The sequence below is a fragment of the Branchiostoma floridae genome, chromosome 1, assembly GCF_000003815.2.
Source record: "Branchiostoma floridae strain S238N-H82 chromosome 1, Bfl_VNyyK, whole genome shotgun sequence".
Classification (NCBI taxonomy): Eukaryota; Metazoa; Chordata; class Leptocardii; order Amphioxiformes; family Branchiostomatidae; genus Branchiostoma; species Branchiostoma floridae.
This window is the reverse complement of record NC_049979.1, coordinates 1,304,112-1,322,398: the sequence shown is the minus strand read 5'-3', so window position 1 is coordinate 1,322,398 and position 18,287 is coordinate 1,304,112. Positions and strand designations below refer to the sequence as shown.

General features: G+C 42.6%; 1 protein-coding gene across 1 annotated transcript; it reads right to left on the bottom strand.

The window, feature by feature from the left end:
- Positions 1–5,301: 5,301 nt before the first annotated feature.
- Positions 5,302–17,776, bottom strand: LOC118422021 (programmed cell death protein 2-like). Its single transcript, XM_035829528.1, has 7 exons — positions 17,564–17,776; positions 16,116–16,325; positions 15,637–15,766; positions 14,626–14,801; positions 13,860–13,979; positions 12,824–12,937; positions 5,302–7,288 (listed from the first exon to the last, which is right to left on the bottom strand). The coding sequence occupies exons 1-7, from the start codon at positions 17,762–17,764 to the stop codon at positions 7,115–7,117; spliced, it is 1,125 nt and encodes a 374-aa protein (XP_035685421.1). The 5' UTR covers positions 17,765–17,776; the 3' UTR covers positions 5,302–7,114.
- Between the last annotated feature and the right edge of the window lie 511 nt (positions 17,777–18,287).

Sequence of the window (18,287 nt, the reverse complement as noted above, 5' to 3'; positions counted from 1 at the left end):
CCCAGATGAGAGGACCTAATGGCATGTTGATCACCATGTCACTCAAATCAGCAGTACAGTATGTGAGACATCCATACCTGTTAAGCATTACCGTTAAATGTACCTCAACTTCTTACAATTATACTTACGCTTCACATCTCCATGATATCCTAAGCAGACATAAATAAAACTAATTATCATATTCAAAAAACCTCGGGGTTCCCCAAACAGCTGTCATCATCTGCTTGGAGCTAAGCCATTAACAAACACTTAAAGCACGATGCCTGTTCCAATATATCGCAGATATAGGGGTGATTTCTGTTATTATTACATCAATCATAACGACAGATACGGCGCCCAAAATCTCATCGATTCGAGCTTTTATCACACCCCACCAACACAACAAGTATGAAACCAATCCATCCAGCCGTTCTTGAGTAATCATCTACACAGACAGAGACATATAACAGAAAATATAACCTCCATTCCATGACATTTCATGGAGGTAATTAGGGCTTGAGTAGCGCGGCCTTGTGGACACATATGTGGAACATGAACAGAACGATGACCAGGCGTATTGGGCGTCTTTATTATAGAGCAGTCTGAATCTGCTATTAGGTGCTTCGTGAGATTGCATAGCGTAGCGGCAGTGTGTTTGTCTCGAGACCGAGAGGTTACGAGTTCGCATAATGCTATATCACCAATCATGTGCCCTTGGGAATGGCACTTTACACGACTTTCCTCACTTTACTCAGGTGAAAATGAGTACCTAGCTTCGGCTAGGGCCGTCCCTAGGATAGGACGTTAAAAGGAGGTCCCGTGTTTGGGGAGTGCCAAACCATTCCGGCCAAAATGGGGTAGGGAATTTCCCGCGCAGCCTCGTAACCCGGACCCCTGCTTCTCTTATTGAGTCAGTGAAGTGAAGCTTGCCTAAGCTTGATGTTTCTGACTTAGGGAGAAGAGATGCTGCTACAGTTATCGCTATGGGCCGCTCTTCATCTTCATGATGGTAACATCAGGCCCTATGAACCTGATTTAGAAGAAAAAAGTCGTTGGAAAAAAAAGTCGTTTGAAAGTGTGCATGTGTTGAGACAGATACTGAAGCCGATGGCCTTTTACGTTGACATCTAGTCGGAAGTTGCAATATCGGTGTTACAACGGCTCAGATATGTGTACTAATGCCTGTTCTTTATTACCTGTTCTCTTCAGGTACCAAGATGGGAAGGAGGTTGAGACACGTGCTGATTTTCCTCCTCATCATCCTGAAGGAGCCCGAATTGCCAGAAGCTGGATGCAGGTGTTCAATATCCTCTCCCTGCGTTATAAATCGTTTACGCAGAACACCAGAAACTCCTTGCTGCAACTGCGACAGCCTGGGCCTCAAAAGCGCCCCCCAGAACACCCTAAAAAACATCACCTTCTTATATTTGGGGAATAATCAGATAACCAGCTTCCCCCAGAACCTCCCAAAATCCATCATTCGCTTAGAGTTGCGATTTAATCAGATAACTAGCATTCAGACTGGTGCATTGTCCAAACTACCTCAGCTTGAAATATTGGACGTTATGTATAACAGGATAACTAACATTAATCCTGGTATTTTTTCAAGTCATTCTTTGCTGAGGGAGGTGATCCTTGTGTCGAACAGAATAAAATACCTCAAAAATGGCGCATTCTCTAATCTACCAAAACTCGAGTACCTGAACCTGCACCGTAACATGATAACTTCTATCCAGCCCGGTGCATTTACTAATGTCCACAACCTTACATCTCTATATCTGGATCAAAACCAGATAACTTCTATCCAGACAGGTATATTCACTGATCTACCCAAACTCATAGACCTGATCCTGGGATCTAACCAGATACAATCCATCCAGCCTGGTAGTTTTACTAATCTACAGAGGCTCACAGACTTGGAACTGGAGAAAAACCAGATAACTTCTATCCAGCCTGGTACATTTTCTAATTTACCCATCCTTAAATATCTATATCTGGGTAAAAACAAGATAACTTCTATCCAGACAGGTACATTTTCTACTTTACCGAGCCTTAAATGTCTATTTCTGAATGAAAACCAGATATCTTTTCTTCCCCCGTCCGTCCATGACATGTTGTCAGCAATTCATTCTGTAAGCATTGAGGAGAACCCCTGGCAGTGCGACTGCGGGATGGTTCCCTTCAGACTCAAAATGAATGGGTCTGCTTCATTTGAAAACGAGATGACTTGTGCCCAACCTGACAACTTCCGCGGGCAAAAGCTGAAAGATATTAATCCTGAAGACCTGATCTGTAACGAGACCACCATATCAACACTGCCTTTAGATCTTCGATTTGAGAGTACTACTAACTGTTACAATGTCACCGTCACTTCTCCCTCTCGCTGGTATTTTAAAAGAAATGCTGGCTCAACAGCAAGGTCTCTAAACATAAAATCAACACTAACGGCACCCCTTGCAATCACTCCAGACACTTCCCATGAATCTTCTCCCAGTTTCCCCCTGCCTGTTCTCGTCGGCTCCATCTGTGGTACAGGAGGCGGCATTGTCCTGATTGGCGTAATCGTCCTCACGATCTGGTGCAAGAGGAGGACCGCGCTTCCTCCTTCAGGCCAGAATTCCAACGTTATCGTAACTGACACAAACACCACAGCTACTGTAGACATTCATGATCAAACAGGGCAGGGCCAGTCTCATGCGGGCCTTCGGAAAGTTGGAAATCTAACACATAACAATATACTAGCTGCCTTAAAGCCAAATGCTATGTACGCAGGTGTGGTGACAACACCAAAGAACTCAACATCTACCAGTGGTCATGATCAGACAGGGCAGGGACAGTCTCATGCTCTCAGTGAACCCTACATACATACACCAGTTACTGTACAAGTCAGTGGTCACAGACAGGCAGGGCAACAGGCTATCACTGGATCCTTGAACAATAAGCCAACATATAACACAGGGTCTACTGCAAAGCTGTACAAAGTTACGGGCCCGTATCAGGCCATCATTAGACCCCACACAAACACCACCGCTGCTGTAAACACCGTCGGTCAGGGTCACCAGTATGAAGACATGGACACACAACATGATCAGACAGAGCAGGGTCAGTCACAGGCCATCACTAAATCCTACGCAAACATCGCAGTTACTGCAGTTATCAGTGGTCATGATCAGACTGAACAGGCTCAGGCTACCACTCCATCCTTTGATGCTAGGAACCTAGCATATAACCAAGGGACATTTCTTTCACAACCAAATCGTCTGTACACAGGTGTGGGATCACCACCAAACAACCCAAAAAAAGAAAGTACAAGTCCAGGGAAACCTGTTGAAGAAAATATTCCTGGATCCCCAAATCAAATCGAATCCCCGAAAGATGAGCCCCTGCCACTTCCCCCATCTCGTGAAAGTGCTGACACCTTGCTAGCTGTCTCAGAGCCTTGCGCATACCAAATACTCAAAAGTCCCAAATCAACACGTACAGGTATTAGGCAGTCTGCAAAGAAAAAAGCCCTGGGACAGCCCGACAAGCCCCCTAAAGAAGAGCCTGACCCTCTCCCCCCTTCCCGTACAGTTGATGACGGTCTTAAGGCTGTCTCAGAGCCCCACCTGTATGAGGATGTGGACGCACCACCAAAGAGCCCCAAACCGATAGGTACAGGTCTAAGGAAATTTGCTAAGAACAAGACAATCGTTACGGAGAATAAAAACATAACTGTTAAAGATAAGCCTCTCCCTCTGCCCCCACCACGAAAAGACACTGTAACCATGTGAACAGTTTCACAGCCTCACCTGTATGAAGATGTGGACACACCTACAAAGTGCCCCAAACCGAAAGGTAAAGTACTCAGGAAATTTGCAAAGAATAAGACCATTGTTACGGAGAATAAAACATAACTGTTAAAGATGAGCCTCTCCCTCTGCCCCCACCTCGTGAAGGCGCTGTAACCATGCCATCACTCCCGGCATCAGTCTCACAGCCCAACCTGTATGAAGATGTAGACGCAGCACCAAAGAGCCCCAAACCGAAAGGTACAGATCTCAGGCAGATTGCTAAGAACGAGGTCCTTGGAACAGGTATCAAAAGCAACCCCACTAAAGATGAGCCTCCCCCTCTGCCCCCACCCCATAAAGGCCTCGTAACCATGCCATCGGGTTCGCAGCCTCACTTGTATGAAGATGTGGACTAACCAGAAAAGAACCTCAAGACAAAAGGTGCAGGTGAAAGGAAATTGGCTACGAACAAAACCGTTGGAACATCCACAGTCAAAAACATACCCACTAAAGATACCACCCAACCCCCTCCTCATTCCCCCCACACAGTAAATGTACTGATGTCGGGTCTAAGAATTCAACATGACAACATGCACTCTTTTTAAAGGTTTATAAACGTATAACGTTACATAGATTTTATTGACAGTGCTAAAAAATAACTTATCCATAGATAAATCAAATTGTTTGCATCATGTCCCAAAGCAGCTGTTGGTATTAATGCAGTTCTGCAGTTTTCAACCAAGGTTGTACAAAAATGACCTGACATATTTGGCAATCAGATGTTCAATGAAAACCTTACAGATTATTTCAGAACAGTAACACTTTTGGACTGGTGTGGTAATTAAAATTAGAATTTTGTAGAAATTAGGGGAAAGTTTGTGTTTATGGCTGCCCGACGGGCCTTAACTTTTTTTAGTGTAGTAAAAAGTCAAGTAACGAGTTTTGATTTTATTTTCCAATATTTTGAATTAAGTGCTTTCTTGTTTTTACCACTGTCTCGGAAAGGCCTGAGTTTCAATATTCACTATTACTGATAAAAGCTATTTGTTCTCAGATAAGAGCTACTATTACCAGCTATCATCATCATGCCAGTATAAAAGATTAGGGATTTCAGTTTTGAATTTGAACTCACTGTTCTAGCCTATATATCATACAAAATAAGCCCTAGTTGCAAGGGGCACTCACCGCTCACTTACACATAGCTTTCTATTGACAGTCATGTGTCTGGAAATATGGAGAACTTGTAATTGTAGTGCCTTCTCTGCAATCTGGGAAAGCTAGCAGACTTACTGTTACAGACTGTCACCAACCACCAGCCAATGTTTTCCTTATAGGCTGTTTCCCTACCAGGCTGGTTTTACTTTCTATTCTTCCTGTCTAGATGAATCAGACTTATCCAATTGTTATGTGCAAAACTAGAATTCTTTATCTTTTGTGTCTACACTTTATAAAGTGTATGGAAGAGACAATTTGATTCTCTAGGTCTTAACCACCCAGCCCAGCACCCAAGTGAACAGAAGACAGTGAGAGACTGAAGCCAGACAGTTTATGATAGCCAAACTACACTAGCCAAATTTATTGGGTGCTTTTATATATTTGAACCTCCCTCTTTAACAGATTTAGGTGTTGAACAGTTGATGTAATCATGTGTAGTAAACATTGTACGTCTTGGTCCAAGTTATTCATATACTTGTACAATCTATATCTGTATTACTACAGTACGATGTTGAAAATACCAACATCCTACTGCAGTGATGCAGTCTTACATCATTAAACTACATTGGATGGATCACATTAGATTCAGAAAATTCCTACCACATTGTCACAAATTGATTTTGCAAAGAATTTTGGTGTCAACAGACAACAGATTAGTATCACAATTGTAATTAGATTTTGATGTGTTGTTCTTTGATGATTTTGTGCCCGTGCGACAGACATACTGTCTTGTATTTGGCCTACGTATAATGTAATAGTTTGCACTATTGAGAACCGGTTGTGACTGAAAGAGTTTAACACTTCTTATGGATATGGAGACTTGATGTACTGCCTAATTGAAAATCAATAGTTCCTCTATAATTATAGAATCTGATGTTTAATATATTTTCTTTGGTGCAAAAGTGCAGTTCCAGTATTCCTCATTATCCAGTAAAAAATTACGTTTAACTTTGGTGTTGCTTGGAATTGCATAAGTTTTTAATTAAAAATATTAACAGATGGAAACATAATCCATAAGGTTCCAAATGTCATATTCAAGAACCTTATGCTTTCACCTACCAATATTCAGTACAACTCAAGTTCTCTCTTACTTATTTAATGGTAGAACAGCGCAAGCCCAAAAAAATTCAAATCACCAATTTAGCCGATCCAGAAACCTTGACAATCTGCACTGTAAATAGCTGTTAAGGGTATACCAGTAGGCATGTAATCACCATGATTATACATTGTACAAAAGAATGCTAACAAGCCAGGGTTGGACAAGTCCACTAGCCCCAATGTCCAGGGCAAGTGAAAGTACTGATCGGGCAAGTGCATGACCTGCCTTGCCTGAAAAGATTTTGATACACTTGTTACTTTTTAAAGTAATGACATCAAGCAATGGTCAACATTGAATAGAGCCAATAATAGGAATTCCATTGCTGGAAGTGAAAATGAATATAAAAGTGATATTTGAATTTTGGGCAAGTGAAAAATTGGTTCAGGCAAGTAAATTTTTAATGTGCCTGCCCGATAGGACAAGAGAATTTTAGAAAACTTGTTCAACCCTCCAAGCATATGTATTATATATATGTACCGGCACATGTATTCTTTTTCAGAAGTGTTGTTGATGATGTTAAGATTCTGCACAAACTGAATACAATACATGATTGTACCTTCACAAAACAGATTTGCAGAAGTCTTATTTTCCTAGAAAGTTGTGGTGGTTTGCTGTTCCCTGTTCACAGCTGTCCACACACGTACAGACAGCTGAGTAACGCTGTGTCAGAATTATCGTTCTCATAAACACTCACGGTGGTGTGCTGTCTCCTAGCCTGGTCACAGCTGTTAACACACGTGTAGACAGCTAAGATGCCCCTGTCGATGCTGTCTCAGAATAGTCCTGTTTCTGAAACTTTGGCTGGTATGCTGTCTCCTGGTCACACACGTGTAGACAGCTAAGGTGCCCCAGTCAATGCTGTCTCAGAATAGTCCTGTTTCCATAGAAACTCAGGGTGGTATGCTTTCCCCTGTTCACAGCTGTTCACGCACGTGTAGACAGCTAAGGTGCCCCAGTCAATGCTGTCTCAGAATAGTCCTGTTTCCATAAAAACTCAGGGTGGTATGCTGTCCCCTGGTCACAGCTGTTCACACACATGTATAGACAGCTAAGGTGCCCCAGTCAATGCTGTTTCAGAATAGTCCTGTTTCCATAGAAACTCAGGGTGGTATGCTGTCCCCTGTTCACAGCTGTTCACACATGTGTAGACAGCTAAGGTGCCCCAGTCGATGCTGTCCTTGAGGCTGTCCACCTGTAGGTAGTTCAGGAGCTGGGGCATCACCTGCAGAGGGGAGAGAACAGCACCAGCCATTTACATAAGTTATACAGTCATGATACCAACAGCACAATGATTATGTGCAGGCAAATGAATGAATGAATAAATGGATGGTTCATTATCGTGTCTTGTGACTTCCATGGGCTTATAAGACACCAAAACAAGAAGACATAAAGTCAGATCAAATGGAACATGATACATAATGATAAAACAAAATCCAAACAAAAAGCAGACATCAGCACAGAAAAAAAGTAAAGGAAATTACATAGGGTGGTGTTTAACATGATAGGACTTGTACATACACAAAATCAACTCAAGGTTATGTAAAGTAAACTTAAACAGGAAAAGACGATCAAACCAAAACTGCAAGTAAAACAGGTCTTTAATCAACTTGATTCTATTACATCACTCATACTGTGTTTTTTTTTATATTCCAACCATACCACATGTATGGGTTGAAATATCTTGCTTTTCCTGATATTTCTTCTTCTGTAAAATCTTCAACTCAATTCTTCTCTGTCATTTCTGGGCTAAATGACCTGAATTTTGGCACCAAGGTTAAGTGGGCACAGGTGTCTTTTTAAATTTTTTTCATATCTTATATATATATATAATATTTCATATTTTATTGAGGTTTTTAGGTCATTTTTTCACCAAAAATGGCCTTAAAAACCTGGTGTTACAACCAAATAACCTAAAATTTGGTGTGGGAGTGCATTAAATATTTACTTAAGGATCCATGAGTATAATATTTGGCATAAACCACTTCAAAATGATCTTTTTGACCAGAAGTGTTTTTGGACTTGTTCATTTTACATATGGGTACCACTGAAAGGGTCCATTGTCACAGGATGATTTTTGAAAAATTCAATTTCAGGCCAGGATGATTATTTTTTGTGTAAGCGTTTTTGAACTGGTCCATTTTAAGTGGCAGTTCCTCACAAATAGTCCATTTTCGCTCAGGGTTTGACTTTTTTAATATTCACTTTTGGAACAGTCCATGTTTGCATGGGTTGGGACAGGGTACAAATACGCTGTATTTGCTCACAAATGTTGCCTGTCTAGTTTCTTCTTCTTATGAATAAATGTGATATTTGTGTTTTTTCCAAGAACAATTCTTGCCTAGCATGTACAACGACAAAATCGAAGCCAAATCTTCACCTGTTAGTTATCTATGAAAGGAAGCGTCTTAATAATAGGTGACTGATATTATCAACAGCAACTGACTAAAATAGCCCTCCTCCCAGCCAAGTAACCTGCCCCCTTGTGAAAGAGCACCCAGGTAGCACCTGACAGTGAAAGACTGTGTAAGTGCAAAGAGAGATAGTAAAAACGAAATAGACTTTGGTACAGAAAGACAAAAGCAGTGCCGATGGTTGAAAGGTAAGGTGCAATCAGGACAGGGTGCACCCCCAGGAGATATGCATTCCCGTTATACCGGCTATGCAGATACAGATACAGAGGCTGGTGAGTTATGTTGAAGTGCAGTTATACCGGCTATACGGATACAGAAGATTCTACTGCAGTAGACTAGAACAAAGCTGCAAAGCCAACATTTCCATTGTTAGTGATTTTTGTCTCTACTAACTGACCATTCTTAGTCAAGGGGACAGCAATCAGTAACTTATGCCAGCTAGCATAAGCTTTAACTTATTTGATTTGAACGATCTTGAAGATAGTGATTGGTCAAGGTTCATTTTCACTCAGTCAACAACTTCAAAATGTTGCCCGGTTAAACAATTAAAGTCATTGCACAGTGACGCAGGCAACAAAGGAATCCAATGCTAAACCAGATAGTGAGTGTGTGTGAGTAAACAGGTGTGTTTGCCTAGAACATTCTGTCGACGTGGCAGAGTCTCGGATCAGTCTGAAAAATAAATTCTACCAGTGGTCTGCAACTAGCAAGTCTATCTTTGGTCTCTACTTGCCTATTTGAGACAAGTCAGGTATGGATTCAAAATTCTTCCTTTTCAAAGCATTATTAGCAATAGTGATTTCTGTCAGGTCATACATCTACATACAGTTAGCAATATATGCATAGGAACAAAAGTCTAATCTGGCAGATTCATCAGTGGCATAAGATAGTATAAAAGCTGGCTAAGGAGTCACCATTCACAACCAGCGCAGCCGGCTGAGGAGTGTCTATTTTCCACCGATGGCAAGCACTGCTTGTCCAGCTTTGATAGCAGCTTAAATCTGCCTGGAGATAACAAACTTCATGGTAACTTATTTGAGAAAACACCATGCAAATGATTAGACTATGCAAGGTGGAAGTGATGAGCACTTCACTGCCACCCGAGTAGGAGAAGGCAGAATATAATAACCTATAATATGTACCAGTCACAATTTGTATAACTTGTATACTACAGAAATCAAAGTACATAATGTACTGTATCCACTATTTATTAATGTTAAATCCTGTGGCTGTTGGGAAGATTGTTCATGACTGTTGAATTTTCTCCATTCTCCATCCCATTCAGCTCAACTACTGCCTGAGGTGACTGCATGTACACATTGCCTGTCCAGCTTCCAGCCAAAACTAAAGGATAGTCAGTAAACCAGACTTCTGCTTCTCTGTTGTCCACCCATGGCCACCTCAGTAGAGTCAAACACCATGGACAATCCTACTTGTCTTCAATCAATCTGGAACTCAAAGCCTGTGAAGATCCTATACCTTCTTGTGTTCGGACTGGTCCTGTACTTGTCTGATGTCATCAGTGACCTGTCACTGGCAGTCACGTACCACAACGGTGGAGATTTTATTTGGTTTGGCCTGACCCTCGGGTTTGTGTTGGGGCCAACAATCATAACAAATGCACTCTTAGCAAAATACGAATATTCTAAAAATAATGAAATGAGTAAGAATGTCATGTACTTGGCATGTGTCCTACAGTTAGGAGTGTTCGTGGAGTATTATAACCTCCTCCGTAAGTTAGTGACCGGCAACAACAACGACATTTATCTTCCTATCTTACACCTGGTGGAAGGCATTTTGGAGAGCACTCCTCAGCTGTGTATACAGCTCTACATCATCCTGTTCACAGGTGAACAGATCAGCACCCAGAAGATCATTACCATGGTGATATCACTGCTGGCAGCAGTCAAGGCTGTGGTCACATATTTGTACCATCATGGTATCAATGAAAAAGAAAGGACATGCAGCTGTAACTTTGTGACAAGGTTCATCCTCATCATCGTGTGGAAAGTGTTTGAACTAAGTGCGCGCGTTCTAGCTGTAGGACTGTTCGCCTCTGTCTTTCAAGCATGGATCGCAGTCCCCATTGGCGTACACTTGCTTATTATGACAGTTGTTTACACATGCATAGAGCTACAAAAAAATGGAGTCTGCAAAAGCATGATGACAGCACTTGAAATTGCTGCTGTTGCTGCTGTGGATACCTTTAGCATGACTTTTTGTATGGAACACAAGCAGACATTCTGGCTGAACACTGTGCTGACATTGCTAGGTAATGTCACCATGGTGACAGTGTGGTACACCCAGAAGGGTGAGGGACATGTGCATTGGTACGATGACCCAGCCCTGGGGTTTGTAATAGGTATGTCTTTAGTTTCTGCTCTTTTTGGGTTACTTGAAAAACACTGCAGCAGCCAAAATCCCTACTTTGATGCACGCGCAAAAAGCGGGAAGTCCAACCCAGAGAATAGGCCATTGATTCAGAAGAGTAGAGAGAAACAAGGAATAGAGAACCAGGGTATGGATTTAGCTGCCAGAAAAATATTCTGAAAAAAACGGGCATATGTGTAGATTGGAAAATGCTGTGCTCCCCCTTACAGGGGGGAGCACAGTGCCTTCAAGTCTGACATGTAAAACAGTACATCAGATTGTTATTTTTTTTACTTGAAGTTTGAAGCATTAGCAACCATGGAAAATAAATTGGGCAAAAATTAGGCAAAACACCCTCACTTAAGTTTCCTTTTTGTTACAACCGTAATATGTTTTAAAAGTCTTTCAATGTTATTACAATATTTTAGAAATGCAAATTACAGCATAAATGAGTGTGCACAGAACATTTGAAAGCTAACATTGAAAGAATGCAAATTGAATTTTTCTCATGTGTTTCCATGTTCAAAATACCAACACACAAAACAAACTTTTGTTTAACTTAAGACTTTCAGCTCCAAGTGCTTGCATTAGTCCTACCTGCAGATGTGGGTCTGAGGAGCTCAAAGACAAAGGAACTTTTTATGCTCTGTTATAAAAGCTAAATATCAGTAATCAACAGGATGTGACAACTCCAGATAATGAGACATTGTTAGACACTGTTTTGTTTCCATACAACAATCCTTGTACTAAAAATAATCAAGTTAAAATGAACTCCTAGGGAGCAAGTGAAATGTAACTTCTGATCTGTTACAACTGATGATAGTATAATTGTAATACACTTCTAGAACATTGTGTAAATATAATTCAATTCCTGCATATCTAGCAGCGCACTTAGAATTTTTTGTTTGACTACTAATCACCATGATTAACATTGTACAAATAGATAACCTGTACACTGTTTGCGTTAAAAATAACTTAATTCAAGATTAAGTGATCGCCAATTTTTCAAATACAAGTTTCATAAAATTAATGTAGTCTATTATTGACTTGCAATGTTTTGTAACAGCCAGCAGAATGTTTAATACAATGAAGGCAGCTGCCTTGAATGAAAGAAGAGAATGTACTTGTTCATAGTAATACAGGTTTCTGACTCGTACACAATGGTGAGCATTTGAATAATAGTTTCTTCCAGTCAGTTTAGAGACAAGCGTTGTCAATATTTGACATCTTTATGTTGATCACGACTGTGACTGATTTCGAGATAACAATTTGCCTTTTGTTACATAATTTTTCATACCATAGGATATGGAGAAAACCACATTGATTTTCCCCAAACTTGTTTTGTTATCAGTAAATCATTGTGTAAGTAAAGTGATGTGACAGTATGTATGTTGGCTGCAATATCTAGCTCGGCAATGACTTTTCTACAATAAATAAGATTGCGCTTTTCCCATCACTCTCCTTTGTCTTTGACTTGACTTAACAAAAAGGTGAACAAGAGATCAAAAGTTTACAATGTAAACATCCCCTTACAAACCTTACTAACAACATACTTATTCAGTTATGTATTGAGGTTGCCCCCACAGTAAGTCCTGCAGGAAGCATAGCTTAACAACTGTTACTGACTCCTCTCATGGCAACGCCCCCTACAGGATCCCAAGCAAAAGGGACGGTAGCATTACCTGGCACTCCAGCTGCCTTGGCACTCCACATGTACATTTGCACAGTCTGGGTTTGTTTGTTGTAGAGATTACTAGAGAACAGGCTTCCCTTACCTGGAACTCCAGTTGCCTGGGTGCCCCACATGTACAGTCTGGGTTGGTTTGTCCTTACCTGGAACTCTAGCTGCCTGGGTGCCCCACATGTACAGTCTGGGTTGGTTTGTTGTAGAGATTACTAGAGAACAGGCTTTCCTTACCTGGAACTCCAGCTGCCTGGGTGCCCCACATGTACAGCCTGGGTTGGTTTGTCCTTACCTGGAACTCCAGCTGCCTGGGTGCCCCACATGTACAGTCCGGGATGTCCTCAGCAGTGGGGATGTGTTGCCTGGACACCCACAGGGGCGCCCCGCCCAAGTCGTATCTCAGCACCTACATGGAAGATACATAGAAAATAACTGAAAACCTGCAGAACACAAAACCATAAGCAGTTGTTCACAGATGGCAAAGATGACATGTGTGCATTGTAGATGTGTTACAGGTTGTTCATGAAACTGCAACAATCCTGCAATGCAAAAAGATCATCATAATGTTCAGAACAGACCAATCCAACAGCCCCTGCTTCCCTCTATAAAGAGAAAAATATGGAAATGCAAAAATAGGCAGCCACTTCTGCCCAGCACTGGGTCTGGCGAGGGTCTCTCTACAGTCTACCTCCTCATCCCTGCCCTCAACCCCACACCACCCCACTCACCATAACTTCTTTTTGCTATTTTTTTAAACCATGAAGGTCAAGTTCCCACTGACCTGTTCTGGTTCCTTCCTGACCCCCCTCCCCACTGATTTTCGCTATATTAGACCATGAGGTCGCAGAAACCAGTATCTATGGGCGACCCCCGTGGACATAAGTAGGTCGAGCACAAAATAGTACGCCGCAGTTCTTGAAAAGGTATGGAAATTTTTCTGTGCATGTCAGCGAGTCGGAAACTGTGGTGGATAGTAGAGGAATATATAAGTTTAAATTGAGGCTGTATGTTTGGTTGGGTAGAATTTCGCGTACAAATTCTGTTCCCGCTACTTCCGTGTGTCAGCTGCAGTAAGGTGACCTCCGCCAGGGGTCATTTCAAAGTGTTTTTTCTGGGAAAACGAGCAGGCAAACTTAAGCTCATTTTCACATATTTTGTAGATTCTACCCTGAACTCCAACATATTCAATTCTTGTTAATTACTTTTGCACCCTACTATAAATTTTGAGGCGTCGAACCTTCTCACTTCAGGGTCCTTAACAATGTAAATTCCCATAGGCGAAAAACTGTGTTCTGCTACCTTGAAATGAAGTTCAAGGTGACCCTGACCTGTTCTGGCTCCTTCCTGACCCTCCTCCTGAAGACACTGAACTGTTGATCCTCCTCCGTCTCCTGTCTGGCCGCAGCCTCCAGGTCCTTCTCCTGCAGATCTGAACCTCCTGCACGATCCTTGAAGAAGTTTATTTGATGATAAACCGCTTTGCAGCATCAGCTGAATTTTTCAAACATTTACACTAATGTACATGCATTTAAGTTTAAATTTGCAGGAAAATGGAGTGGGATTGCATGTGTCATTTCAGATGGTGATGTGAAGCCTACAGCCCTGTGTATCAGAGAGCCAAAAGTACAGAACCTCTTCATGTTAAAGAAGAGGACGGTAGCCTGTGTTCACACAATCTCTCGCTGGCTGGGGTTAATGACCCCCTCCCTGAGGCCTGAGCAATTGTAGGGCCGGCCGCTAGGAGCACAATTTTAGTCAGGCTAAAGAGGACGGGTGGTGCAGTGTGCTTAGACAAGGGGACAGCTGGTAGGGAGAAGACAGAATAAACAATGTTTGCGGTGGTTTTGAGTTGCAAAGTGAAATGGTCACAGTGAAAACCGTGCACATAAAACCACTGCAAACATTTCTGCATACACAGTACCTACTGCGTATACAGTACTCACAGGCAGGAGCAGACCATGAAACACCTTCTTGTCTGCCCCCTCCTGCCAAAACCATGCACCATGGAAGATCTGGAGGCTCTGATCCCCTGAGGAAAGGTGTGCGCAGAATACTGGAGCAGAAGAGTGATGTGATGACACAAGAAGTACTTACCTGATTATGCCTTAGCTGCCTCATGTAGTCCTCATACTCCCTCAGCTTCTCCTCTTTATCCTCCCCTGCATCCTCCCCATCTCCCTCCCCCTCCTCCCACTCCTCGGGTTCAGTCACCAGGTCAAACTCTGGGAACAGCAGCTGCACACGGGCCATGGGGAGGATCCCGTCTTCAGCTGTAGGAAGTAACATCATGTTATTGTTATCGTTATTGGGTGGGCCAACTATCCCGTCTAGGCTGAATTGAGAGGACCTTCCAATAGACCTGGCTACTAATCACAAAAGTAGCAATGGCAGCCTGTATACAGTGCAAAGTAATTGCACCAGGTGCAAAGGACCATAGGGTTTGAGCCAGCTCTTATTGACTCTCTCTATGCTGTACTGCTGGTCCTCCTCTGTCTCCAGTGGCTAACGCTAGTTTACCTTTATCCGAGGGGTAACCTATATCCGTTGATAATGGGTATTTATGGATATCAAGCCGCCAAACCTTGGCCTCAAATTGCAATATTTTCAATACATAGAAACATATTGAATATTGCAGTTTGAAATCACCATCCATCAATTTGATATCCATAAATACCAATTGATCTTAAAAGAACAAATCTAGGTTACCCCACGGATAAACATCTTTCAAATATATGTAGCTAAAAATCACTTGAATTACAGTATAAGACATGAAGGACACAAGTATATTATAGTTTTAAATTGTGCAGTCACTTATAAATTTAGTAAAATGTGTCTCTATTTGTTGTCTCCTGTAATGAAGCCATGATCTACTCTCCAAGCAGAGGGTAGACTCAGACTGTTTTTTAACGTTTTTATAGTCATTCTTATCAGGCTTTGTATTTTGTATTGTATCTTGTATTGTCAAAACCTAACAGGTTGGCTGGCGTACGTCAAGAAAAATGACAAAATAGAAAGCCCGATAAAAACGACTAAAAACAACGTTAAAAAAAAAAAACAGCCGTAGCCTAACCTCTGCTTGGAGAGTAGCCATGATCACCACCTTACCCCCACACGCGGCCTTGTGTCCAGCCCTCCAGTCCAGCACCTGATGCTCCTTGCTGCAGTACCTCACCTGGTGGCACCTGGAACAGGCCTTCGCTCCTCCACAGCCGCACACACAGCACAGGTTATACTCCTGGGGGGGGAGGGGGGGGGGACGAAACAGTGATCAGCCACACAGCAAGGAAAACACACTACTGTGTCGGCTGTCAAAAAGCAGCACACACAGCACAGGCTCCAGTCCTGGGGAGAGGGGGACCAAACAGTGATCAGCCAAGGAACAACTTACAAGGGAAACACACTACTGTGTCAGCTGTCAGAAAGGGATTGTATGTGTGGACACTAGCATTGTTTATATTTTAATAAGAAGCAGACTGAATAAAAATCCTAACTGGCAGCTATGTGACTCTACTGCCGACCCAAAAGTCAAAGCAGGTTTTTCTAGGGTAGGTAGGGAAACAGGAATTGACAGGTGGAAGCATTACCTTCTCTGCCTGTAACACTTCAGCTTCAGAAGAGGGGGTGTCTTCGTCCGGCGGCTCAAAGTCGTAGAAGTCGTTCTGTCGCGGCAGTTGGCTGCGGTAGACGCGGAAGGGGGTGGCGCTGTTCCGGGCGTGACACGGGGGGTTTCGGCAGCAGAACACGAACACCGTCCGGTGGAAGCACGTGGTCTGATCCGTCCGCGGGGAGTACACCTGGGACAGGGTGGTCTTACGGTTAGGTTTGTGGCAGGGCTCTAGCCAGCTCGAAATATGTTTCCGTCAGCCAATTCCCATTGTCGCGAAAATCGCAAAAACACTCTTCCATGAGTTAGAAAGACTGAACAGAGACCTTGAAAAACAGGTTTTTAATGAGATTATCGTATGCTAAAGAGCGCCGACACACTTCATCAACAATGATAACAATAGTAAAACAAACAGTGTGTGCCTTTTACGGCCGTGGACGGCGTCCCCAAGCCGCCTGTAGCTTTCACCAAGGATTTTTGTCCATCAAGGCTGACGGATTGGTTTTAAAATCTTTCCGTCACACGCAGCAAATTTCTTCAATTGACGGAAAAACGGACGCTGGCTAGAGCCTTGGTTTGTGGACTTGTAAATATCATAAATATGAATATGTAAATATGAATAGAAATTAAGAAAGACATAAACTGACTATAGTATGTAAGATTCGGTGCCTGGGTGCAGTGTAACAGAGACAACATCATTTATATCATCATCATTTATATCAACTGGAGTAAGACTCCTGCCTAACCGATGAACTTGACTCTACTCTACTCTAGAGCTTCTTGCTTTGAACCACTAACAAGCCCCAATGTTTTGTCCCTGGGAAACGGCTTTTTGCATCGATTTCCTCACTTGACTCAGGTGAAAATGAGAACTGCGGTTAGACATAGGGACGTCCTCTCTGATGGGATGTTAAGCCCCGCGTTTGAAACTTTGAGGAGATCCACACCACACCACCACTGCACTTACCACACCACCACTGCACTTACAGTTACTGAGAATCGAAAGGAGCGGGGTCTTTCCTACTGAGAATCCTAGTGTGAATGTATATCAAATCTTAACCTGAAGTGTCAAGATCAGTCCACTACAGGAGTCCACTCCTCCCTCGACTGAAGATTTATTTATTTATTTATTGGTTTGGCTGCACCGAACACACAGCCAGGGCTGCCCAACTAGCCTATGGCTATTACAAAGGGCTAGCCCTGCTGACAAACACATAAAAAAAAAACGACTGAAGATGGTATGCAGGTATGCAGGTAAATCTTACGGTGATTACGGTGAGTGTTTTAGAACAGGTGTGCTACGCCTAGGGGCGGTTTATGGGCTCTGAGAAACAAACAGCCACGGCGACAAGGCATGGGAGAACGTATAAAATACTTCTCTTGCCGTTTCCATGCCTTGGCTAAGAAACAAACAAAAATAATTTTTACCTGAAGAAGGAAGACCGTCGGCTTGCCGCAGACGCCGCAGTCGAGCTCGCAGGCCGTCGGGACGGACTTCAGGGCCAGCCAGGCTGGCTTCCCGCCTACTTTACTCGGGAAGAACCGACTCAGCAACCTCCAGCTGTCCGTTTCCTCGACAAATCCGAGGTCGACTGAGGAAGCTTTTTCTTCACGTGCGCCTTCCGCCATCTTGGTAAGGTCAAAGGTCATTGGGATATTACATTTTCTTTGTGGGGTGTTTAGGTTCCGGGCATTGTGTTATCGCATCAATATTATTACATGTGAAATGCCAATACCCAAACTACAACATTTCTGAGAAGTTCCGATAACGAGAAAAAAGGCGCAGCTATGCAAGAAGCCCCATAACTTCCTAACTGTGGAGGAAGAAGAAGGATTATAACATTAGAGGCTGTCCTGGGTGCTGAACTCACTATTCAGATAACCGATCTATTACAACATAAACGTTAGTGGCTGGGAAATATAACTTTTAACGTTAGCTGTTTTTTAGAATCAACTAAAAGCGCATGGGCTTAAGACTTCTATTGAAAATACATGCTTGTTTGTTTGTTTGTTTTTTGTGTATAGTCGACCAGAGTCTTAGGTGGCCAGAATTTTGCACCAAATTATTTCAGAGATTAGGAACATCGATTGCTAGAGCGATGTCCTGTATGTTGCCGACCTCAACCCCTTAATAAGATTTGTTTCTACCCAC